The sequence below is a fragment of the Candoia aspera genome, chromosome 1 (assembly GCF_035149785.1).
Source record: "Candoia aspera isolate rCanAsp1 chromosome 1, rCanAsp1.hap2, whole genome shotgun sequence".
NCBI classification, from domain to species: Eukaryota; Metazoa; Chordata; class Lepidosauria; order Squamata; family Boidae; genus Candoia; species Candoia aspera.
In genome coordinates this window covers 283,592,996-283,619,881 of record NC_086153.1, presented here as the reverse complement: position 1 = coordinate 283,619,881, position 26,886 = coordinate 283,592,996, and the positions used below count along the sequence as shown (strand labels likewise).

At 39.5% G+C, this 26,886-nt stretch overlaps 1 protein-coding gene across 1 annotated transcript in view; it reads left to right on the top strand.

Annotated features, from left to right (window-relative positions):
* RYR3 (ryanodine receptor 3) overlaps nt 1–26,886 on the top strand; it is a 346,984-nt gene that overhangs the window by 40,868 nt on the left and 279,230 nt on the right. The window contains exons 2-3 of the mRNA XM_063289977.1: nt 8,637–8,756; nt 17,166–17,277. Coding sequence (XP_063146047.1) covers nt 8,637–8,756; nt 17,166–17,277 — 232 coding nt within the window. The remainder of the gene's footprint in view (nt 1–8,636; nt 8,757–17,165; nt 17,278–26,886) is intronic.

The following is a 26,886-nucleotide window of genomic DNA, read 5'->3' as shown; positions in this document are numbered from 1 at the left end:
ATTTCCTTTTTAACATTGCAAAACCCACAGATACAGTATACGGGTCACAGAATTTTATATGTTGTTAGCCTAATGCCAAATAGTGTGCAATTGGTCTGCAACTAAGCTATTTATCATCCACAGGAAGAGAAACAGCATGTCATCTGGAATGAAAAAAGAATTTTGACTAGTTCATTTAATCCTGTCCTTCTCCTGAATTCTATATAATTGATCCTGCTATCCTCAAGCTATATTCCAGAGCAAGCTGTGGAAGCTTTAAGAGAAAGGAAAATTCTTTGTCTTTCCTGCCTGGATTTGTGGAGTTTGTTTGTTTATTTACTTTCCTTTGTTTCTAAAAACATGTTAAGAAACATGAGCTAGGTCCTATATTTCTAGTTTCCACATCAAAATGGCAGAAAATCATGGTAACTGTGGTAAGAAGTTGTACAGAAATGGTGTTGGGAAGTTGCAAGTGGTCCTGCTGCTTAGCAAACCATTCAGGGCTTTTGCTGTTGCAAAAGTTGTCATCGCAAGGACACTGACTGCACTCCCTGTGCCACAAACAGTACACAGGTAGATTCTAGGAAAGGAAAGACTGAACCCCCTACACAGCTGCAAGGTTGATGAACAAATAAGAATTCATCGACATTTCATCCACAGAATGAAACACTTCTATGATTAAAGGATGGAGGGGCCATCTTGGATGTTTTACTGACTAAGTAGGAAAGAAGGAAATTTCATTTCACAGAAGTAAGGTGGTAATGGCTAAGTTTTTGAAAAAGTCTGCTCACTTGGATGCCTCTCTGGCACACCTGAGCAAGTTGCCACCAACCTTAGAGCTATTGCTTCAAGAATTCATTGTCAGACTGAAAATAGGCCCCGTTCTTCCATTGTTTGACTTTGCAGTTTATTACATTTATTGATAGAATGCTGTGTGGACAGAATGTTGCTGGTAGAATTTTCAATCTTCCTTTATTTCTATTTTTTTTTTGTACTGCTAGGTTTCACCAAAATACCAACAGTGGTAATCTTATCCTTCCTGCTCTAGTAAACTCCACAGCTAACACCCTCCCAATCTCTTTGTGGGACAATGGCTTGCAGCTCTTGGTACATATAATTATGGATTGCTCTTCTCTCATCCAACATCCTCAAGAACTGTTGGACTGAGAAATCAATAGGCATCCAATACAACTGGTACAGAATAATAAACTATGTTCAAAAGTCCAACAAGCATTCTCTCTTGTGTATGAAGCACCAACTGAAGCATCTGAAGGGCAGTCCCACATAGAGTGCATTACAGGACTCCTGTCTGGATATATTAGTGTGTATGGCGTTGAGAAAAGACCTGTGTAGGTAGAGCTGTAATTGGCAAACACACCAAAGCTGGTTAAAAGCACCTTTTTCCACTGATGAAATTTGTACAAACCTCCACTGTGCTTATTTGACAGAAGAATTACATACCACAGTTCTGTTATTACTGTTTTTAATAGACTAACATACCACTTCCTTTCATCCTGGTTAGGTGAGAAAACTGACACATAAGAGAGCTGACTGGAAAGGTTACAGTACTCTTTCTCCATCCTGATGTGTTGGGACTGTTACTACTAAAGAGTCGGGTGTGTGTGTTGGTCATTACATGGGGGGGGGGGGGGTTAGAATCAACTTAATTACCTGGTGGAACAACTTTTACCATGAGGCATATCCTTGCCACCATCACCTCTAGTTTCTATGCTTGCAAAGAATTCTAGACATTGCTAACACAAGTTGTTTGGGAGATGCAGCTAGGGGAAAGTTAAGTTAAAGACTTAACATTGTTACTGAACAAGATTCAGATTTCTTCCCCCAGAAGTGGTGCCTTAAAATCTCTCTCTCTCCCTCCTCCCTCTCTCTCTGTATGTATGTGTGTATGCATGTATGTATTTCTAAGACTTGGATGATTAGACACAAAAAAATGGACGGAGTATATTTAAGAGACCATAACTGGGAATTAGGGGAATTTCAGTCAACATTTGTGGAAGGCACCAATTTGGGAAAGCCTGCTACAGTATAATATATCACTGCTGGTGTTTGTTTGTTTGTTTTTTACCTTATTCATGTAGCCATTAATATGTAAGTGTAACTGATGACTATAGCAATCACTATCTTTCACCACCTGATTATTTCAGTTACTGCAGTGCAGCGTTAGTTGCGTTAAGATGAATGAGTTGTTCTGCTTGCAGTGTGGAAGAGCTAGTTGATTTGTAACATAATTAAGTGGCATCATGTTTATATTTTCCATTAATTTTCATGTTTTCACAATAATTTTTAAAAATCAACTGTCTTGACTCACAGAAATGGTCTAATTAAATGAGAGGCGAGAGGGAACTCTTCTACAGTTCTGTACACCCTTACCAAGGCATGTACAAATCTTGCACAATCTACAGCAGTGTTTCTCAACCTTGGCAACTTTAAGATGTATGGACTTCAACTCCCAGAATTCCTCAGCTTGCATGGCTGGCTGGGGAATTCTGGGAGTTGAAGTCCACACAACTTAAAGTTGCCAAGGTTGAGAAACCCTGATCTATAGTTTCCTAACTATTTACACATATTAGTCTAGTCCTAGATAATAGGGACGCGGTGGCGCTGCGGGTTAAACCGCTGAGCTGTCGATCGGAAGGTCGGCGGTTCGAAACCGCACGGCGGGGTGAGCTCCTGTTGCTCGTCCCAGCTTCTGCACACCAAGCAGTTCGAAAACATGCAAATGTGAGTAGATTAATTGGTACCGCTTCGGCGGGAAGGTAACAGCGTTCCGTGAGTCATGCTGGCCACATGACCCGGAAGTGTCCTATGGACAACGCCGGCTCCAAGGCTTTGAAACGGAGATGAGCACCGCCCCCTAGAGTCGGACACGACTGGACTTTACGTCAAGGGAAACCTTTACCTTTACCTAGATAATAACTCTTCAACTGTGATATCTACCTCACATTTTTGAAAATGAAAATTAACACTGCCTATCTGCTGGGGGACTGAAACAAACCTGGCATGCTTTTATCAACTACTCAAATGAACCTAATGATGGTGAAAAAGAAGTAGATGAAACAAAAGACTTCTCAGGTGTCCCATTATTAAGGCTATGTGTTTTGATTTGCTCCTTGTTGGCTGTCTCCTGACATATTGTTACTTGGATTGCAACATTACTCCTCTGTTATTGAATAGATTGAAGTAACAATTACTTGCAGATGCAGGAGTAAATGGGACTTTTTCAATCAATATTATTCTATATATAGAAAGCATGTCTGTCATTAAATTTTGAGCTCAATTGGTAATAATTAAAGATGGGAAAGTTTTTTTTAAGGAAAAAATCTTAACTTTATATGGTCACTTTACTGAAATCTCATATACCATTCTTTAATTGAAATAAGATTACTACAGCTATGGTAAGGGATAGAGAGCCAGTGTAGTGTAGTGGTTAAGGTAATGAAGTAGGAGCAGGAAGACCCAAGTTCTAGTTCTCCCTTAGGTATGGAAGTCAACTGGGTAACTTTGGACCACTCCATCTCAGCCCAAGTACAGGAAGTTGAAAAATATCCCAGAGGAAAGTAATGACAAACCACTTTTCACAGTGTTGCTTAGGTCAGTCTATAAATTTGCTAGGAGTCCAGCTTGATTTGACGGGGGAAAAAAAGAGGAGATATGCCCTATAGCAAAAGTTAGTTTCCTAGATAATGAAATGAATTCTAAACCAAGAAATGTTATGACAAAATAAACCTTTTTTAAAAAAATGGCTATAAAGCTACTGTTCTTGTGACATAGTAGGATAGCTATAAATGAGTCAGAACATGTTTTAATACATATGCATTGTATTTCTTGACTCTTGGAAATATTCCTGGTTTACTCAGGGAAGAAATACCTGTGGGGATCGAAGGATCCTGAAATACTAGCAAAATTATTTATTTTACAATTGTAAGGAACTAATTAGCGATGTTATCCCAACACTCGTTATATTGTTTCTGATCTATGGTTTAGAAATGAAATCGATAAGTAATGTCTATCATAATTTATCTAATGCTATTTAATCCATCTGCACTAATATGTAGTCATCTTCATAATAGATCATATCACATCTTGTATCAGACATATCCAGAAATTAATAATACACTCTGTAAAGAAATAGTTTCTTCCATTTCTCCTGTATTTACTTCTAGCTTCGTAGAAGTATGGAAGCTATGGAAGCTCTATAACCATCACAGGATATTTTTGTTTGACTCATTTTATACAAGCCATAACAATTATTTTTTTAAAAAACTTAGTGCAAAGAATGTATAAATATATATGTCAAAAGTCTGTTTTAGGATCAAATGCATTTAGAATTGCTTATTTTGAGAGAAAATAACTATAAATAATATTCTTTCACAAAATATGCATTTAATTAAATTTAATATTTAATTGCAAATTTTCATGTGAAGTTGTTTTTAATGCAGATTAATGTAGATTAACAGTATGCTTATGAATAAATTCATAAAGAAGTAATATGGATCATACATTCAAATCACATCTCCAATTCTGCTCATACCAGGAAAGTTCCACCTTATGCCAAACGCTTTTTAAAAAGAGCTGTCCATATATGCCATTAAGTAATTCGGTCTTTGTAAGCTTAATACAATCGATGAACCCATTCCACCAAAGAAACCACAATGTGCACAAAGGATTCAACCATATACTATGTTAGGGTTGTTGCCTATTTTCATCAACAGGGGAGGCAAGCTTGCATGTGTAGACCTCATTCATAAAATCTCCTTAAGTTACTTCTATGACTGTAAGCAATACAAAATGATTAGTGAAGGCAGCTTGGCTTTGATTAGTGCAAAGCTTACTGTAGGCATCTGAACTTGTCTATCACTCTTAATCATTCAGGGTGAGAATATAATATCAGTGGCTTTAATCTCATCAATAGTACACTATGTGTCATACCATTCCAATGTAAAATAACAAATCTAATAAAGTATGTTTATCAGATTTTTTTTTAATCCGTTCAATTGTGTCCAATTCTCAGAGGCTGCCTGGACAAGTCCATGCAGTTTTCTTGGCAAGGTTTTTCAGAAGTGGTTTGCCATTGCCTGCTTCCTAGGGCTGAGAGAAAGTGACCGGCCCAAGGTCACCCAGCTGGTTCTGTGCCTAAGGGAGGACTAGAACTCACGGTCTCCTGGTTTCTAGCCTGATGCCTGAACCACTACACCAAATTGGCTTTCTGTTTATCAGATTAAATACAAGTAAATATATACCTGCATGATAATTAATATCAGCTGGGTTTCAGATTTCAAATGTAGAATTTCTACAGATGCTATTTAGTTTACAGGTCATATTTTATAGTAAATGTGATGTGGCTGAAATTTTATTTCCTGGGAAAGAACGGTAATTCTGAAAAACGTAATACCATTTCTAATATATTCAGTTTCTTTCTTCACTTATGCTTTCCATCATCATTTCAATCAAGCACATATATTTAAGTTACTGCATGATTCTCAGGGAGTATTACATTTCAGAAAGTGTAAGGCTATTAACCTTGTCAAAGAAAAGATCAGACAGTTACCTGTCTTCCTATCATAAGCTTTGCATCTGTAAGTACTGTATGCTCTGATCAAAGATACATTGCACAACACAGAAAATGGCGTAACTGTATTATTTGGAAAATATTCTTAAGGAGTTTTTAGTCTTGATATCCACTGAGATTACTGTGAAGCCTGCAAGCAACATTTTATAGCTGTAAAACCTATTTGTGTGACTTATGTAAAAGCAACACTTGAATAACAGATGCAGTAGAATAGATATGAACATCTGAAACACAGGAAAAAAAAAGGATTACAAGTGACTGTAATAATGTTTTTTATATTCCCCATGAAAAATGTTAATAGCAAATAAAAGTATGGTAAGATTATCCAAGTCAAATAGGAAAACCAGGTCTGTTGTTATTTCTCAATATAACAGTAACAGAGACATCTTTATTGCTCAGGCTTAGAAACATAAGATTTTTTGAGGCCTGAGCAAAAGAAATTAATTGTCCTTGGGCTGTATTAGGGCAGAAGCATTCTGCCTATGACATCTTTAATATCCATCATTTTGAACTGCTCACTCATCTGGCATCCCTTACCCATTTTTTTTTTCCTTCAAGACAGCTACTGCGGTAGATGTAGGGAGAAATTCCATACTGGTCAAGCAATCATCAGCTCCCTTTTATTCTTCCTTCTGTTTTACTGAACCTGTGAAACATCCTGAGACAATTTGGGGAAGGGATAATTTATTCTGTTCATTCAATCCACTGACCGTTTGGTTTTAGCAACAATTATTGTCTGATTCCACAGCAATTGCTCCTGTTCATCTGCCAAGATGAATGCTATATTAAACTAATTTTTGTCAGAGATCTAATTAAGGCCAGAAGTAATGAAATAAGGAACTTCAGTTCATGGTGTGGACTGATAATAGGATTTAAACTTTTCAGGGCAGGTGGCTGGTGTTTCCCACCGGCTCCTTAGAGGCAGCATCAGCCTCTCCTGAGAAGTAAATCTCTTCTTCCACATCAGCAGCCCCCTTGGCTGCTGTCATCCATCGCGATGGGGGGGGGGCGATTTGGCCGGGACTTTTGTCACTTGATCTCCAGCCTTGGTTTTTGGGCAGTCGGCGCCTCGATGCCCTACCTTCCGGCATCGGATACACTGGCCTCATGTGTAGCGCCGATCCCTCTCCTCGTCCCACGCTCTGTAGCCTGATGGGGCAGCAGTTGCCCCACTTCGGGGTCCCCGCATCGTGGTTGGTGGTCTCTTGGGCTGTCTGGTTTGCATGTAGGTATGCTGGGCATGCTCAGCCTTCCCGGCCAGACAGATCCAATTGTGCAACGACTCTGGGTCGTCTCTGCATAGCGCCCATTTTAGGACGTCCCGACTGAGCCCTTCTTTAAACCTATGAAGGTTGACTGAGACCAATCGTGTACCTTGCCTGCCAAAGCTTTAAATTCCAGGGCATAGTCGGCTACCAACCTGTGGCCTTGGATGAGCTCCTTTAGCGCCTCCTTAGCTCTTGCCTTGGCCAGAGGATCCTCAAAATGCAACTTTAATGCAAACACAAAGTCCTCAAAGGACTCGAGCTCAGGGGCGTCAGCCTCCATTAATTGGACATACCAGTCCGCTGCTCTGCCTTTTAGCTTAGTGGCAACTGCCGTTATCTTAGCCTCCTCAGAAGGGAAGCATGGCCTGAATTGCTTCATGTAACTCTTTGCATTAGTTAGAAAAAAAGATAGCTTGGTGGGATCCCCATCAAATTTGACAGAGAAGTCCTTAACCGCCCCACCTGCTGGAGCGGAACTGGTGGCAGCTCGAGTGGTGGGGCCCCAGGTCACGGTAGTGGTTACTCTTCGGGGCGGAGATCCATCCTGGAGCCGTCTCCGGTCCCGCTCCACCGGCGGTTTGGGAGGGAGGATGGGGGACAGTTGCGTGAAGCTGGGACTTCCATCGTACCTCTCCTGGCCACCCACTGCTAAAGACATGTTTCTTAACAGATACTCCATCGATTCCATTTTCGCCTCCAGTACTCTCAGCCTCTCAGGGATTTGAGATTCCTCCCCCCGTCGCACGTCAGGCTGTCTCCCCGTTGCTACCGTGGTAGATTCCACCTCTGGGGTCAGCAGGAACCAGTGCTTCCAGGATGCCTGGGACGTCCCTGGCTGGGGCTCTCCCATCGTATCCCAGGTGGTCAACTCCGCGGGTGGTCCGCTCGGTGCCGGTTGCTCTGGTTCTCCCCCATCGCTAGATCCCCCCAGCTCAGGGCTGGAACTCGAATCCTTCTGGTAATATGAAAGTTTGGGGGGGGGGGCTCGGCTCTCTACTTCGGATCATCGACTCAGGTAACAGGTTAGTCGGGTCCTCAAGTTCCCTGGATGCTAGTTTTGACTCTGCCATCGTTAACTGCTTCCCTCACAAGAATTGATCTTGGTAGGAGCTAACGGTGTACTTTGGTGATTCTCAGCTTTATGTGATGGTTGCCTATTCTAAAACACTCTCAGACTCACAAGCAGGAGTTTAATAATATCTGGTTTATTTAAGAATAGTATGCAAGTACAAAGAAAGCTGAGAATGAAGAAAGTGCACCAAAATCAAACTAAAATCCCCCAGTACAAATGAAGTCCCACCCCCCCCGTACAACCGTCTCAAATTCACAATCCCAGGTGCTCCTAACGAGTTCTGCTGATCAGCAGGAAAAGACCTTGAACAGAGAAGATAACCCAAACACATTCCAACAAAATGAACACAGATAGAGAGCTTGGTACAAGGTCCCACAGCAGTTCCCTCCCAACCAGAAACGTGCGTCAGCGCCTTGGCATGTGAAACGTTACGATGTACAATGCACATTGAAACGGTAAACATGACAGGTGAGGTGGGGGAAAAAGGAAGGGAAGGTACACCAGACTCCTCATTTTTTTGCTAACATAGACTAACACTGCTCTCCTCATACAGTGTGTAAGACAGGAATATGTAACTGAAATTTCATATAATGTTTTATGTGAAAAATATATATACATTGCCATTTCTAAACAAATGTTTTGTTGGAGACTTGTACAAATGAACCAATTCATCACTGATCTGAATCTATTTCCTATTTGTTCACATGCTTCTCATATCCCATGACAGGATGACGAAGTTGTACTTCAGTGTGTAGCCAACATCCACAAAGAACAGCGCAAGTTCTGCCTGGCTGCTGAGGGGCTTGGGAATCGCCTCTGCTTTTTGGAACCAACCTCAGAAGCTAAAGTAAGACTCCTTTCTCAGCATGATTTGATTTTAACCTAGTTTAATTCTAATTAGCTGCCCAGAATCACATGGGGGAGGCTGGCAGCTTTACAAATCAATATAAATAAATGGTCATTAATCTATCAATGGTTATTAAAATTTTAATTGTAATTCCTGTAGGAGGTATATATCATGCAAAATCCTGAGTTGTTTTGCTGAGTTGTATTTTCACAAAAATTAAGGCTTAGACTGACAGCTGACTTTGCAATGCAAGAATGGAAATTCCATTAATTTTCTATAAGGAAAATTATCCTTTGAGCTACATGGAAATCTGTAAGGAAAGTGTACCTGGAAATCTACATGGAAAACTGTCCTTGGAATTGTGGTGGGGTATAGGAATTCAAGTCACAGCTTGTGATGTCCATAATAATATTATACAATAGTCACTAGATGCATGTCTTCTTGCCAAATAAGTACCATGGTCTTCAACACTTTGAAACAGATGGAAAGAAATAATTGTATCATTTGTATATTATATTTGTTTGCTTTTCCATATTAAAAAAATAGATACCAATGACAAGAGTTGTTTTTTCTAGGTTAGCTTCATGACATAGACAAAAACCAAACACAGATTTCTAGCACCAAAGTCAATGATTTATATCAAGTATCCTTTCATTTCTGAAATAATAAAGTTTAATCACAAATTAATAATTAATGTGCTATTAAATAAGTTTTCTAACAAGCATTTTATTCTTTTGGCATTTGGCTTTTTAGTCCACTGAACTGTTTCTGCCAAAGATATAATCTTTTTAAAATCAATTTGACTTAAAGCCTAGCTTCAATAACAGCTGACTCAGTGAATAAGAAATGCCGCAGTCTAACTGAAGTCATCTATGATGCAGCATAAGAAGCAGAAACAGTAAGATAGGATTTAGAAAGATGGAAAAGGTCTGATGTTAAATTAAATTAAATTAGTCTATTAGTTGCTCATTTCCAAGTGATATGAAACTGTTTTGCTGACCTTCTCCAACCTGGTGCCCTCCAGATATCCTGGATATCAGTCTTCATTGATCCCTGCCAAAATGGCCAAATGCCGTATCTGGAAGGCAGCAGCTGTTTTTTGCCTCTGAGAATGCTAGCTCTAAAAACTGTACTAATCTGGCTGTGGCTTTCGGAAGTGTTGGCAATGCAGTCAGTAGTTTGCAGAGCCTGAGAACAATTTCTAGGGACACAAGCCATCAATATAAGAACTAAAAGAGGTTTGATCATATTCAAAGAATGAGTCGGGAACAAATTGCCCGACCGCCATGTAGAGAAAGAGTGAATAGGCCCAGAGGAAGGGGAAGTCAGAAAACTCATGGTTAGATGGAATCAGTGACATTCTCCAAAAGAATAAGATGAGACAAACAAAAGGCAATATACTGAGTGGTACAAGGATGGGATAGAAACAAGCATGGTTTGCATGGACAGAGAGGCATAGTGAACAGTACTGTTGTAAACCAAATTTAGCTATATTTTTTCTTTCATGCCTTAACTTCTTTGGCCCACCATTTTTTATTCCTTTTCGGTGTTTTGCATGATGTTGCTTAACCCCCATAAGGGAATGGTCTGATTGCTTTGTCTCCATACATGTATTTCTTATTTCCCATTATAAATACTGAAGTAGAGATTCCTTGGCCCTGAGTTAGGAATCCAACTTTCCTCCAGTTACTCCATGAACAAATTCAGGGAACATGGAAGTCAAAGTCTCCTCAAAGCCACTGATCAAGTTGTCAAAATGCTGGCTTGTGTTAGCAAGAAAATTTACCCTGCCTTCATGTGAAATCTCTCTAATGGCTCAACTTATTTTCCCTGTTATGAAAATAAAAATAGTAATTAAAAGTTGGTAACTGTGACTTGTTATTAAAAATATAACAAACTCTTCACATGCATGAAAAGGTGAAGCTTTATATTTCATAGAAACCTGTAGCCCATGAAATACTGGCCTATGCCTTGATGACAGTGTTATTCTTGAATTCTGTGTGTCTGAAATGAAATTCAGCAGTGAATTTATGCTATTGTATCAAATTATAGAAATATGAAATTTCTGTGGCTGCTTATAGTTGCAGATGTAGGACTTTAAATAGTTATGCATTTATTACTGTTTAGGGATAGATAATATCTATGTTATCTCTTTACTCCACTTCTAAGTTGCTTTGTTTTTAGATCCGTGTCCTATGACTCAAATTGCATGAAAAGTGGAATTTATATATGAAAAGGTTTTTTTTCTAAATATAATCTGCTTTCCCCTTCATTTGTATAATTTGATTTGAAACCATTTAATTTAAATTTACCCAGTTCATTCAAGAATACTGTATGAACAGTCAGCTCAAGGGAAGAAATCCTTCTAGAAGAGAACCATATTCACTGTTTATAATTAATTTACTTCAGTTTATTAATTTATAAATCCATTGAAATAAATTAAGATAAAGTACTTGAGCTAAAACAAGTTTAGATTATTCTGTTGCTGCTTTGCACTAAGGTTACTATGACACTTTTTTATAATAGGAAAGGATGGTTTTGACATGGCTAACAGGTACAAACTATGCATGAATTCTGCTTGTCAAAAAGTTAGACTTCTGTTTCCAGAGATTACTTGGACAGCATTAAAAATATAATCCAGATGTACTAGTTACCTGCAGGATTTTTGCAGAAGTTTATAACATTGCATTAAATACAATAATCATTTATTGCACCCAGTCAAATAGGGTAGCTTATCTAGCTTGGTGTTTCTATGTCCTATGTCTAATATTTATGTTCACTAAGTCAGTTCAAAGGTGATAAAGTCAGATATGATACCCAGCATAGATTGCCTGGTCAGTGAGCTGTCCAGATTCTGTCTTTGTATAGGGAAGTTCAAAGCCTTCATTCTCCCTTCTTACGTTTTCTGTAATTTTAAATGTTATTAGCCTTGCAAATTATTTCTGAAGTAAGATTTATTATCCACAACAATTGGAAGATGTCTTACTATTCCTAAACAACAGGAACTGGATGATCAGGGTGATGAAATACAAATTGGAAAGCAAATAGTGGTTAAGGCAACGGGCTAGAAACCAGGAGACTGTGAGTTCTAGTCCCGCCTTGGGCATGAAAGCCAGCTGGGTGACCTTGGGCCAGTCACACACACTCAACCCGACTCACCTCACAGGGTTGTTGTTGTGGGGAAAATAGGAGGAGGAAGGAGTATGAGGTATGCTTGCCGCCCTGAGTTATTCATAAAAATAATAAAGGCAGGATAGAAAATAAATAAATAAATAAATAAATAATAAATGACACTGTTTAATAGACTACTTTGTAAAAGTGACAAATACCTAAATATCCCAAAAATCCGTCTGTATGAACATCTTTGTTAAAGCCTCTAGCACAGTGTTTCTCAAACTTGGCAACTTTAAGATGGCTTGGGAATTCTGGGAGTTGAAGTCCACACACCTTAAAGTTGCCAAATTTGAGAAATACTGTGCTAGAAGGATGATTTCACATCTTCTGTTGGCAGCTGTTCTACTATCAAACTTTTCTTTGAAGAAAGAATTTTAATTTCATCTAAATGTATGCTGCTAGAATTGAAACAGAATTTCAGTGTATGCTTCACCTTGAGTAAATGTAGTGGGTTTTTTGAGATTGATTGAAGAGACCTCACGAGCAGGGCCGCAACTAGGGTCTGTGTCACCCGGGGCAAACATGGATTCCATGCCTATTTTGGTACCCCCCAGTGCTCATTTTGGTGTCCCCCCCCCCACAGTGCCCAGGGCACGTTCCCTGGTTGCCCTCCCCAGTTGCAGCCCTGCTCATGAGTGAGGGCCGGAGAGTGGATAGAAATCTTAGGGCAAATGCCACGCACCATCCATTCTCTCTTCCTGTCCTTTGCCTCCCTGCCACCTCCATGTGTCCTTCACATCTGTTCTGTAAAATCTCTCAAATAACTAACACATATTTGAAAGAAAAGTGGGGATGGCAAGGAGAGAAAAAGAGAGAAAAGTCTTATCTCACAGAAAACAAATAATACTTAATTTCAATCTTAAATTGTGTGCTTGTCTGTGTATTATTTGGTAATCTTGAAACAGATTTTTTAAAATGAAAGTATTGCTGCTTTTTGAAGTGACAATTATTTAGCTGCAGTTTAATTGCTCTCTAATCAGCTCTCAAGTATCCCTTACATCTACGATCAAGTTTGCCTGACCAGAAATCCCCTCCACTGTCACTGTACCTTTTCTCTGTCCTTAAGAAAACTTCTTAGTATAAAAAATGGTGCACAACTTCTTAAAATATTGAGTGTTTCATTAAAAGTAACAGAAAAGTATTGAGTAATTTAGCAAAAAACTGGAAAAAATATCCAAAGCATATGTGAGCAGGAAAATGCTTGCAGTTTCAATCATTTTACTCTTGTCTCTTTCCCATCTGAGGAGATGATGGAAATTCTGGGCAGCATCAGTTGAGGATTTTTTTTTTTTCCTTCAGGCCAACCATTTGATTCCTTGCTTCTTCTGGTAGTTCTAATTAAAATATTCCCTAGTGTTTTTTCCCCCCCAATGGCATCTTTCTTGTTAAAAAGTTTCCATTTTGAAGGATTCAATCTCTGTTTTTCCTTTTTATAAATTCACATACCTTTGATCTCTGAACACTTTTTTTAGTGTACACCATCTTAATTATACCATCCAGGGGATACTATAAAAAGAGTTTTTGGTGGGGTTCAGTAGGGATCTAAATCGTAGAGTTAGAAGAATTTAGAAGGAATATTGGGAGATGGCTGTCCTTGTTGCTTTACAGAAGTGAGAGATGTACAGACTATCTTCTCTTAATCTCTCATCACTGTCCGTCAGTATTGGAAATGTTCCATCACTGTGTTCTTTGAGAGTGTGAAAGCTATCTTTGGTGATGATATGTAATTGGTCTTTTGTTACTTATTAAAATTAAAACTAGGGTATGGAGTAAGCCACACTGAAGGATTGCAGTCCTCATGCCTGCTGTTCAGAATGTGAAGGAAACTCCCAGTAGTGAAGTGAGAGTCTTTGCATGGCAGCTATGAAAAGGTTCCACTATGGATTGATCTGTTATGCGCAAATGTTTAAAGCCTCTTCCTCATATCACCACAAAAGGCCACACAATGCAAATAATATTACGGTCTAATTTGTTCTTCAGTGTGAGCTTGCAAGCGGCCTACCATGGACTAGATTCAGCCACACTAGCTGGTGTCATGAGTGAGACTTAGTCTTGTTGTGCATATGAGAGAAGGCTGGTGAAATGGGCATAGTCCCAGGTTCTAAAGGCAAATTGGAAGCTGATGTTTGTTATCTCATCTTATTTATAGCTTACTTGCAGAGGAAGCTATCAGTCAATACCTGAGTTCTGTTTAGGAAAGCTGCCAAAGATTGCAAGGAAATGCAGGCATAAGCCTAAGTAAAAAGTGCAGGCAAATATAATGAAAGCAGCAGCACCTTCTAAATGGAAATAGGAGTCATCTTGAAGAAACAGTAGGAAGGAAGAGGTCAGAATACTTCTGTGGGTGTTTGTGTGTTGGGGCAGTTGTCAAGAACAGTGACAGTAACAAGAAAAGCTTGAGAATCATGAATGTAAAAACAAAATCAGTCAATTAAAAATCCCACTTAAAAAAATGCAGTGACTGGATTAACACATGGCTTTAAGATGTAATGTGGTTGGTTTAGTCTAGGTTTAGTATAATGTGTGGATTCAGCTGCCAGGGTTTATGATTTAACATTATGTGTGGCTTTGGTTTGTTTAACAAATCATGATTAAAATAAATTGAGTTAGTGCAATATGAAATGAGCTCCATTTGGAAATGGGAGTAGTGTTTTAGAAAATGTTAGGTTTAATAACTGTTGATTCTAACCCAAGGATTATTCAGAAGCATAACCCATCTATATATTCAATTTAGAATAATTGTTTTAGAAAACAATTTTCATTTAACCAGTAATAAGGAGCTGGAGAATAGTTTTTAGCAAATGAAAATGAAAATAAAAATTAAAATGTTCTGGGTGGAAAAGGTTGGGGGGTTGGTATCTTCAAGTCAGTCTTGATTCCTGGCAATTGCCTGGACTAGTCCCTGCAGTTTTCTTGGCAAGATTTTGGAAGTGGTTCACCATTGCCTCCTTCCTAGGGCTAAGGCAGAGTGACTGGCTCAAGATCATGTAGCCAGCTTTGCGCCTAAGGCGGGACTAGAATTCACAGTCTCCTAGTTTCTGGCCTGGTGCTTTAACTACTACACCAAACTTGCTCTCAGAAATGATGTTGAATGAAATTGTTCTTTACTGAGAGAAAATCTGAGAACTAGAGTAACAGGAAGAGAAATGGAATAAAATATAATACAAAAAGTTGGGTAATAAGTTGGAATTATGGAGAGACTATTAAAGTACTTTGAACATTCTACTTAGTGTGAGTGTGTGTGTGTGTGTGTGAGAGAGACATCTATAGCTGGTCTTTCCTTCAAGTAACTCAAGTTGCTAAATGTGGTTCTTCCCTCCTCCATTTTATTCTATCAACAGACTAAAGAATAGTCTAAAGTCATCAAATGAGTTCGTGAATTTTAATTTGATACAGTGACTGGATTCATCCACTGTATCAAAGAATAATGTGATTTCTTTGTTTTAGTTCAGTATCTTCTGTGGACCCAAAAGGTACTAAATTATGGTTTAATAAATCTTTAACACCAAGATTAAAGAAACAACCTGGCTTAATGGGATGTCTGAATCAGATAAAACAGAACAAAGCAAAGACATCACAATAATTAAGATTCCTGTTTCCAAAAGAGAACTTCTGCATTTTGGGAGTAGTAAAGCTGGGTGGGGCTGGCTCCCTTAATGATATTTTCAAAATCTAATCTATGCATGTCTTCTCAGAATTGAACCACAAGATGTTTAATGCTGTATATTCCTCAAAAACTACACATAGGATTTGTGTGTGTGTCTTCGAGTCAGTTTTGACTTCTGGCAACTACCTGAGAAGTACCTGCAGTTTTCTTGCCGAGATTTTTGGAAGTGGCTTGTCGTTGCCTTCTTCCAAGGGTTGAGAAAGAGTGACTGGTCCAGGGCCAACTAGCTGGTGAGTGGGACTAGAACTCATGGTCTCCCAGATTCTAGCCTGGTGCCTTAACCACTACAGGTAGTTTTCACTTAACAACTACCCTGTTTAGCAACTGTTTGAAGTTATGACGGCACTGAAAAAGTAACTTTATGACCAGTCCTCATTTTATTTATTTATTTATATTTATTTATTAATATAAGAGTGGGAGTAAAAAGATATCTTATGTCAATCTATGGGAAAACCATCAGTGTTAGGAGCTTTGCTGTGGGAGTTCTTCTGGACTCATGACTCCTGCTTGATGAGCAGGTGGCAGTCGTGCCTAGGAAGGCCTTTTCACAACTTTAGATTGTGTGCCAGTTGCACCCATTCCTTGATCGGGAGGCCCTACACTCAGTCACTTATGTCCTGGTCACCTCCTGTATGGATTACTGTAATGCGCTCTACATAGGTTTGCTCTTGAAGACCATCCAGAAGCTTCAGGTGTGCAAAATGCAGCAGCACAAGCAGTTAAGTGTGTATCTAGATCAATACCCATTACACGCTGCTCCACTAGCTGCATTGGCTCCCAGTTTGCTTCTGGGTTCAACTCAAGTGCTGGTAATGACCTCTACAACCCTACATGGCATGGGGCTTGGGTTATTTGAGGGACCACCTCTCCCCAGTCACATCTACCTGTCCCATCAGGTCTGGCAGAAAGAGCATAAAGGAGTGTCATCTGAATCTCTTCTCGTACAAATTCCCCATTCCCCATACAATAATTCTTACATATTATGGAGAAGGCTGGAATAAGACATTCCTATATAGAATGTTCATAAAAAAAGAAAATAAAAATAACATTTTGCTAATTATTGTTATAATATCTATTATAATTAATATCATAATTACGATTTAGCAACGAGAAATGCCAGCAAAATATTAATAATAAGGCTATTCATGCTATCACTTGAGATAAAATTTGGATAATTCTTAAAGAACCTTTTGTAAGAGCCATCCAGAATAACATGAATCATATACCTTAGTGACTTCAGATGATATCTGAACAGTAGAAATGGAGGAAGTGTATCTTCCTTATTAAGTTTCATAGTTATAACTAATTTTTCCAAACTTCTATTTTTATTACTGGTCTTATCTAATTACATTTGAAATGCTTTTTTTTGTGCTATTTTTATATTGTTTGGGCTGGGACTTAACCTGAAAATAAAAAGTAAAAAGGATTTTTTTTCTTTTGCAACTGATTTATACAGTTCTTGTCTGCCCTTATTTTATATGCAGTGCTTTTGGAGGGTTTGTGTTTGTAAACCTTCTGCAGCAGAAACAAAGAAAGCTGTGATTTTTGTTGCTATTTTATTTTTTCAGTACGTCCCTCCTGATCTTTGCATCTGTAATTTTGTACTGGAGCAGTCTTTATCTGTCAGAGCCCTCCAGGAGATGCTTGCCAGTACAAGGGACAATTCCAGTGAAGGGGTAAGTACAACTATTTTCCTTCAGCATTGTGAGATCTGAGTCTTACAAAAACAACTGGCTTTTACCTTCCTTTGTGGACCCAGAAGTCTTTCAAAATAAAGCCTGTTAAGAATGAGTTGTATAATATTTCCACTATTTCCCTTTGTTTGGGAATCTTCCAGTCTCTCAAATTTTCTAAATTTCAACTATGGCTTAATTTCAGTCCAAGTGCATTTAATTTGCTAGGCAGCTACAAAATAAACAGTACCATAAAAAATATACTCATTTCATCAGAGATCAGCTACCAGAGTGCAAATGGCTGCTATGAGATAAAGAATATCCTTGGAGATATACTGTAGCCAACCCAGGACATTTAGGAATCTAGTTGCTTTGAATGTAGGTCATTTGCAGAGTAGCATTACTTTTCTATTAAAACCAATGGAGCAGAATAGGTTACTAAATTTATTTTTGTAATACTTCGCACTCAAGTGAGAAGAGGTTTTGAATTATGTTACTTGGTGCACTCCCCTCCCTGCTTTAAAATATAATTACATAAACTGCTAAGCATTTGAAGAGATGACACAAGCCAAAGTTTATGGGAGCTAAGGGTCTCCTTCACGCATGCAGGTAATGGAGTGGGTGCTAAACACTGTGATAGGGATAATCTGGTTTGAGACATCTGATCGCTTAAATGATTGATACATTTGGTTGACTGTGAGGTTCAAACAGAAAAATCCTCTAATCTTGATCACCTTATCCATGTAGGAACTCTTTCAGCATGGGATTACCCAGTGTAAAAGCAGAGCAAGATCTGTATGTGAAGAAAGACTAGTTATACTGATTTTGGAGAAATGAGCTTTGGATGCTGTTCATCACCCTTATGCAATGGTATAAAGGCACAAAAGTGTGTGGTCTGTTGGCAAACTCTTTTTACCTCTTTACGGGCTTTTGGAAGAAAGAGCTGGCACGGTCCCCATATTGTTTAGGGTCCCAAATATTTTGCTGGGACTCTGCCAATTCTTAGCCTGGCTAATCCTCGCTGAGTGATGTAATAGCTCCAGCAAGGGAGGGAAGCGACTAGTAGTTTAAAATTGGCAGTGGTGCTGAAGTGCTGCTAATGGGAAGGACTTGTGGAACCCTGCTGCCCCATTCTGTTAACTACTCTGTGACTATTTTATTAGATAAGTTAGTTAGTTAATTTATTTACAGTCCAAGACCAATAGTTAACATTACTCCAATTTTTTCACTTTTATTTCCATTATTAGCTCTTCTGTGTCTCTTTTACTTTTGGGTAACCAAGCAGTTTTAACTGTATACAGTATTTGAAATGGTGTTTTGACCTTCAATGTTTTTCAGGCTTATATATATAGTATGATATATATATCGTATGTATATATATCGTATGATGTGTACATGACAAGAGAAAAGGCAAATATATACACACAAACCACACAATTATATACAAAACTTCTGCAGGGATACAGCAATCCAGGAGATCACTTCTGGTGTTGCTTTGTGCAGATCTTCTAAGGAGCCAGGGAATGCACGTCGTGGGCAGTCTTGCACAATATGTTTAATAGTTTGCATATCTGCACACAGGCTTTCAGTGATACTTACTGTAGAAGCTGACCAGATCTGAGAACAACATGCATCCTTCTTTCATTCCCTTCTCTGTTCTGAATCCTAAATTCTTATGTAGCTTCTTGTTCACTGTAAAGATTCCTCAGAAGAATAATCAGGCATTCTGTCACAGCCATTAGCCTTAGTACAGTTCACATTCTGGTAGAGTCTGTACAATCAAAGACCTTGCTGTAATCAATTCTGTGAATGGTTGTATAGCTCTCCTGGTACTCTGAAGCCTTCTCAGGTCCAGGAGGTGGCCTCCCAAGGACATTGCTGGGTCCTCCCCAGCTGCTTTAAACAAAAGTGATGCTGTATATGCTTCCACCCAGGGCCAGTGCTTTGAAAAAAAGCCAGTTTTTAATCTTCCTGGGAAACTCAGCACCAATTCAAAACATCTCATGGTTGTAAACAGAAATAGAACTACAATTAAGTTGCTCTGGTTACTTAACTTAATTAAACAATCAAAATAAAGAAAATTCAATGCACTTCCCACTGAGATTTTCAACTGTTGAATCACAGTAACATGGTTCGGTCTTGTTGAGACTTCAGATTTACCCATTTTGAGAAGTAAGGTGATGAACCCCTCTTTTTCCCTGTAGAAGGGATGATATGCAAAAGGAAATTATGTTTGATCACTAGTTGATCCCACTCCTGCTCTTTGTTTAGCTTACCTTAGGAGTAAACCTTTCATAGCTTTTTACTTACAACCCATAATTTGCACCTCCCAGGTCTTAAAAATTCTGCCACTGTTCCATATACTGTTCAAACATTTTCCACGCAGGCCAGCCTTTGCTAGCCACCCTGCCAGCCATGTTCATGCCAGTTATTCACCCTCCAGCCTCCTTCTGTCTTGGATTCTCTACCTTCCCTCAGTGCCTGGCTCTCGTTTTAGTCCCTCTCAGTTTCTCTTCCTGCTGGTTTCCCCTCCCTAGTTTTATTTCCACTCCAAGTCTCCTGGGTCTCATCTCAACAGGCCTCCCAGGCTTACTCTGCCTAATTCTGTTTTTCTGAAGCAAGCTTCCCTTCTAAAGCAAACACTTCCCTCAAACCATTTCTTCTTGTTTAAAAAATAGCTCCCCAAAGTCTTTTCCTGACCAAAACTCAGTGGGACATCCATTGCAGTTGAGATTCTGCTCCAAAGCCACACTTAGTCTTCTATAATCTAGTATCTGTTTATTCATTTATTTAATCAATTTATTGCCTAAGAAAAAATATTTTGTATATTTGCACAGCAAATGAGTGTTGATCAAAACTGGAATCTGAGGGTCAGAAACCCATTGAAACTTAAATGTGCATCCTCACTTCTGTCTAAATTGCCAGACTCTCCAACCTCTCTGGTTGAAGAGCTGGTCTGCTATTATTGTTGTTCTTTTATTTTCTCTCTGCAAAAGCAGTTTAGTATTTCCATATTTGTATTTATATATTTAATTGTGAAATAAATGCCAATGTAGGTTCCTATAAACACAGCCAAAGGAAGTTGACTATTGCAGAAACATGGAAAGAAGCTATAATTATGCAAACGATCTTTCCCGCAACAACATATCCCAACAGTTTTTTTTTGTTATGAGGCATCTAAAAGGCACCTGTCAAAATCAGTGCCAGAGAAAAGTGGAGTTGTGATGGATAATGCATGCATTTGAACATGAGAGTTCTGAGAAGCAGAAAAATAGAGCACATAAATATAAATGCTGGCAGAACTATTCCTTCTGAATAAATGATAAGTTATTGCATGCTTACTACATGATTGTCAATAAAGCAAAAAAAATTCCTTGATGGGAATTTTCATGCTTTTCTTGGCATATTATTTAAAAATATTTTTTGTCCTTTTTCTTTAAACAGAACATTAAGGTAGCACATTGATGGGTCAAGAAATCTATGTAAAAAGCAAGAAGAAAGCATTAGGCTTTCTGTGGATGGTAAAGCTGGAGGGAATTATTTTTAATCTGCAAAGTGACAGCTGATTGACAGTAGCCTATCTGAATGGTTTGGTATTTGCCTGTTATTGGAAATGACTAAGAAAAATGCAAGCTTGTTTGACTGGTAGTAGGATGTGCAGTGCAATTTTTGCGGGCCCAGGAATGAATGCTTTTAAAGCATCACTAAGACCAGAAATATTTTATTGTTTTTGCTTATGTCCCATCTTTCCATGGTAGAGGCCATGATGATGTCATGTGTGTAATGACATCATCACATAAGTTACACAAACTATATAATTTGCATTAGTCATGTTGTTGTTGTTTATTCGTTTAGTCGCTTCCGACTCTTCGTGACTTCATGGACCAGCCCACGCCAGAGCTTCCTGTCGGTCGTCGACACCCCCAGCTCCCCCAGGGACAAGTCCGTCACCTCTAGAATATCATCCATCCATCTTGCCCTTGGTCGGCCCCTCTTCCTTTTGCCTTCCACTCTCCCTAGCATCAGCATCTTCTCCAGGGTGTCCTGTCTTCTCATGATGTGGCCAAAGTATTTCAGTTTTGCCTTTAATATCATTCCTTCAAGTGAGCAGTCTGGCTTGATTTCCTGGAGGATGGACTGGTTTGATCTTCTTGCAGTCCAAGGCACTCTCAGAATTTTCCTCCAACACCACAGTTCCAAAGCATCGATCTTCCTTCTCTCAGCCTTCCTTATGGTCCAGCTCTCGCAGCCATACGTTACTACAGGGAACACCATTGCTTTAACTATGCGGGCCTTTGTTGTCAGTGTGATGTCTCTGCTCTTAACTATTTTATCGAGATTTGTCAATGCTCTTCTCCCAAGGATTAAGCGTCTTCTGATTTCCTGACTGCAGTCAGCATCTGCAGTAATCTTTGCACCTAGGAATACAAAGTCTTTCACTGCTTCTACATTTTCTCCCTCTATTTGCCAGTTATCAATCAAGCTGGTTGCCATAATCTTGGTTTTTTTGAGGTTTAGCTGCAAACCAGCTTTTGCACTTTCTTCTTTCACCTTCGTCATAAGGCTCCTCAGTTCCTCTTCACTTTCAGCCATCAAAGTGGTATCATCTGCATATCTGAGATTGTTAATGTTTCTTCCAGAGATTTTAACTCCAGCCTTGGATTCCTCAAGCCCAGCTTGTCGCATGATGTGTTCTGCATACAAGTTGAATAGGTAGGGTGAGAGTATACAGCCCTGCCGTACTCCTTTCCCAATCTTAAACCAGTCCGTTGTTCCATGGTCTGTTCTTACTGTTGCTACTTGGTCGTTATACAGATTCTTCAGGAGGCATACAAGATGACTTGGTGTCCCCATACCACTAAGAACTTGCCACAATTTGTTATTGTCCACACAGTCAAAGGCTTTAGAATAGTCAATAAAACAGAAATAGATGTTTTTCTGAAACTCCCTGGCTTTTTCCATTATCCAGTGGATATTGGCAATTTGGTCTCTAGTTCCTCTGCCTTTTCTAAACCCAGCTTGTACATCTGGCAATTCTCGCTCCATGAACTGCTGAAGTCTACCTTGCAGGATCTTGAGCATTACCTTACTGGCATGTGAAATGAGTGCCACTGTTCGATAGTTTGAACATTCTTTAGTGTTTCCCTTTTTTGCTATGGGGATATAAGTTGATTTTTTCCAATCTGATGGCCATTCTTGTGTTTTCCAAATTTGCTGGCATATAGCATGCATTACCTTGACAGCATCATCTTGCAAGATTTTGAACAGTTCAGCTGGGATGCCATCATCTCCTGCTGCCTTGTTATTAGCAATGCTTCTTAAGGCCCACTCAACCTCACTCTTCAGGATGTCTGGCTCTAGCTCACTGACCACACCGTCAAAGCTATCCCCAATATTGTTATCCTTCCTATACAGGTCTTCTGTATATTCTTGCCACCTTTTCTTGATCTCTTCTTCTTCTGTTAGGTCCTTGCCATCTTTGTTTTTGATCATACCCATTTTTGCCTGGAATTTACCTCCAATGTTTCTAATTTTCTGGAAGAGGTCTCTTGTCCTTCCTATTCTATTGTCTTCTTCCACTTCCGCGCATTGCTTGTTTAAAAATAATTCCTTATCTCTTCTGGCTAACCTCTGGAATTTTGCATTTAATTGGGCATATCTCCCCCTATCACTGTTGCCTTTTGCTTTCCTTCTTTCTTGGGCTACTTCTAGTGTCTCAGCAGACAGCCATTTTGCCTTCTTGGTTTTCTCTTTCTTTGGGATGTATTTTGTTGCTGCCTCCTGAACAATGCCAGAGTTCTTCCGGGACCCTATCTACTAAGTCCAGTCCCTTAAATCTATTCTTCACCTCCACTGCATATTCCTTAGGAATATTAGTGAGCTCATATCTAGCTGATCTGTGGGTCTTCCCTAATCTCTTTAGTCTGATCCTAAATTGTGCAAGAAGAAGTTCGTGATCTGAACTACAGTCAGCTCCAGGTCTTGTTTTTACCGACTGTACAGATGTCCGCCACCTTTGGCTGCAAAGGATGTAGTCAATCTGATTTCGGTGTTGTCCATCTGGTGAAGTCCATGTATAAAGCCGTCTCTTAGGTTGTTGGAAGAGAGTGTTTGTTATGCAGAGTGAATTGTCTTGGCAAAATTCTATCAGCCTATGTCCTGCTTCGTTTTGTTCTCCCAGGCCATACTTACCTGTAATTCCAGGTGTCATTTGACTGCCCACCTTAGCATTCCAGTCTCCTGTGATGAAAATAACATCTCTTTTAGGCATGTTGTCCAGTAGGTGCTGCAGATCCTCATAGAACTGCTCTACTTCAGCTTCTTCAGCATTTGTGGTTGGGGCGTATATTTGGATCACTGTGATGTTAGATGGCTTGCCCTGAATTCGAATTGAGATCATTCTGTCGTTTTTTGGATTGTATCCAAGCACTGCTTTAGCCACTTTACTATTAATTATGAAGGCTACTCCATTTCTTCTGTGGTCCTCTTGTCCACAGTAGTAGATCTGGTGGTCATTTGATGTGAAGTGGCCCATTCCAGTCCATTTCAGTTCACTGACGCCCAAAATGTCTATCTTTAATCTTGACATCTCACCAATAACCACATCCAATTTGCCCTGGCTCATAGATCTTACATTCCAGGTTCCAATGGTGTGTTGATCCTTAGAACATCGGATTCGCCGTTCACCACCAGCACCGTCGGCCGCTAGCCGTCCTTTCGGCTTTGAGCTAGCTGTGTCATCACGTCTGGGGCTAGTTGAACTCATCCTCTGTTCCTCCCCAGTAGCATTTTGACCATCTTCCGACCTGGCGGTCTCATCTTCCGATGGTATACCGACGTATCTCTGGTTGTACTGATCCATTGAGTTTTCACGGCAAGAATACTGGGGTGGGTTGCCATTACCTTCCCCAGGGATCACATTTAGTCTGACCTCTCTGTCATGACCTTCCCGTCTTGGGTGGCCCTTCACGGTTTAGCTCATGGCATCATTGAGGTGCTCAAGCTCCAGCACCACGACAAGGTAACGATCCTTTGCTGAAGTGCATTAGTCGTGTCCTGATACAAATGAATAAGGTATGTATTTCATGTCATTTGCACAGAAATATGCATGACATAACTCGTTCCACTTGCAGATGATTCAAGCTTGTCCTGTTTATTTCCCATGCTCCAGTATATGTTCAACAAAGACCATGAGATTTAGGAACCAGCATTCTTTCTGATTTTTCACTGAGCAGTTTAAAAGGTTCCGTGTTACTTCCTTCTAGAGGGTATAAGTCTATAGCAACTTTCATCACTGACCCATTCAGAATTCAATTTGACATTTAAGTAAGTTCAGTGCCTCCATCAGTATTTTTTTATTTTAAAACCCTACTGATCAAGTTTGGCATGTTTCAGCCAAACATATTTTTCCCTGTCCTTGGAAATACAACCCATTTCATGTCAGTAATTCATCATCCCATATAACTCAGACTAGCATCCCAAAAACCAACTCTGTCATGTCTAGATCTTTCTGTACCTAGTCATTGATTTATTAATTCTTCTTTCCCTTTCCAGTTCTCTTCTAAGGATTATATTCTTCTTTGCAATATGATTTGTCTCAACATGGCTTAGGAAAGGAAAATGTTCAGAAGACGTGAAGCTGTGAAAGTTTTTCTGTCATATCCCTGAACCTTGCTCCTGGTGGCCAGCGCATTTCATTAGCCTTTGGGTCTAGTGATAACATTTTTTTTAGTTCGTCATAGCGTATCTCTAATTAATACAACTCTTTGATTTCTTGAGAACATACCTCCATCCCTTCTACCTTTAAGGAGGGTCAGAGCTTGTTTCTTCTGCCAGAGCCAAAAACGTTTTTCTGAGTTCTAGGAGTGCATAATTGATTGACTGATTATGTGCCATCAAGTTGTTTTCGACTCCTAGCGACCACATAGATAGATTTTCTCCATGATGATCTGTCCCTAACCTGGTCTTTCAAGTCTCCCAATGGTGTACTCATTGCCACTGTAACTGAGTCCATCCACCTTGCTGCTGATCATTCTCTTCTTCTCTTTCCTTCCACCTTTCCCAGCATTAGAGCTTTTTCCAGAGAACTAGGTCTTCACATAATGTGCCCAAAGATAATTTGAGCCTGATTATTTGTGCCTTGAGTGAGAACTTTGGGGTGATTTCTTTGATGATCCATTGGTTTGTTTTCTTGGCTGTCCATGGGATTCTCTGGAGTCTTCTCCAACACCAAAGTTCAAAGGCATCAATACTCTTCCCATCCTGCTTCTTTAAAGTCCAACTTTCACTTCCATAGAGTGTCAGAGGGAATACCATGGCTTGCAAGATTTTAATTTTTGTAAGTATAGAGAGACATCACAGCATTTCCAATACCTTTTCCAAGGCATTCATGGCTGCTCTACCAAGTGCTAGTCTGTGGCATATTTCTTGACTGCTTGTTCCTTTACTGTTGATGGTTGATAGAAAATATTAAATGATTGAGTAGTGCATAATACCTTCTATGTTTTTTGTTTCTGGTTGCCACTCTCATCCATTGGCTTTTTATTGATTTTTCCTTTTGGAAGATTGTTTCCTCTGTAACTTCCTGTTGTTTGGCCTAATAATTCTTTACCCAATAGTACAAGCTGGAGTGTGGCTAACTATTGCTCCGATCCTCATACTGTTTCTTTAGGCACATTTAATATTGCATTTTCTACAGTTATACAGTATGCCTGGTTATGCTTCAGACAGGAACATAAACATATCATAAGCATTACAGATCACAACTGTAGATCTTAATTTCTGCTTCTTAAGCCTGCACCAGCAAAAAAAAAAAAAGTTTTTTTTTAGACTTGCCAAGTACTCAGAAAGTTAGAGAACTGTTTTAAGAAGACTTGTCAGGGAACCCACGTATCAAATGCTACTGCTGACATCCTGTTAGTTCTCCCTATTAGTTCTCTCAGTGACTGCAGTTTTCTGGAAACTGGCTGCCTTATATTCTTCTTACATTCTCTGCAGCAGCTTCTGTTTGCTCAGTGTGAAACAGTTACCCACAGTGATCAGCAACTTTCAGGATACACCACTTGAAAACCACTTAGAACACAGAGCTGTCTGGTCATTCCCCTGTTTTACTTATCTTTTTCTCCTGTTGAATTCTGTTATTATTGCTGGTTAACTTTCCCTTTTCACTTGCTTAGTTTTAACAGAACATTGCATGGGAATTGCTTCTGTTAAGTGTATAAACTAATTTATCAAACTTATTTGAAATAACTTTCCATGGAATTAGTTATAAGTATGTTCTACTACTGAATATACTTTAATATACCTTGTGCTATATCTTACATGTGCCGGGAGGCGGTGGTGCTGCGGGTTAAACCGCTGAACTGCTGAGCTTGCCAATCGGAAGGTTGGCGGTTCGAATCCACGTGACGGTGTGAGCTCCCGTTACTAGTCCCAGCTCCTGCCAACCTAGCAGTTCGAAAACATGCCAATGTGAGTAGATTAATAGGTACCGCTTTAGCGGGCAGGTAATGGCATTCCATTTAGTCATGCTGGCCACATGACCACGGAAGTGTCTACGGACAAACGCCGGCTCTTCGGCTTTGAAACGGAGATGAGCACCGCCCCCTAGATTCAG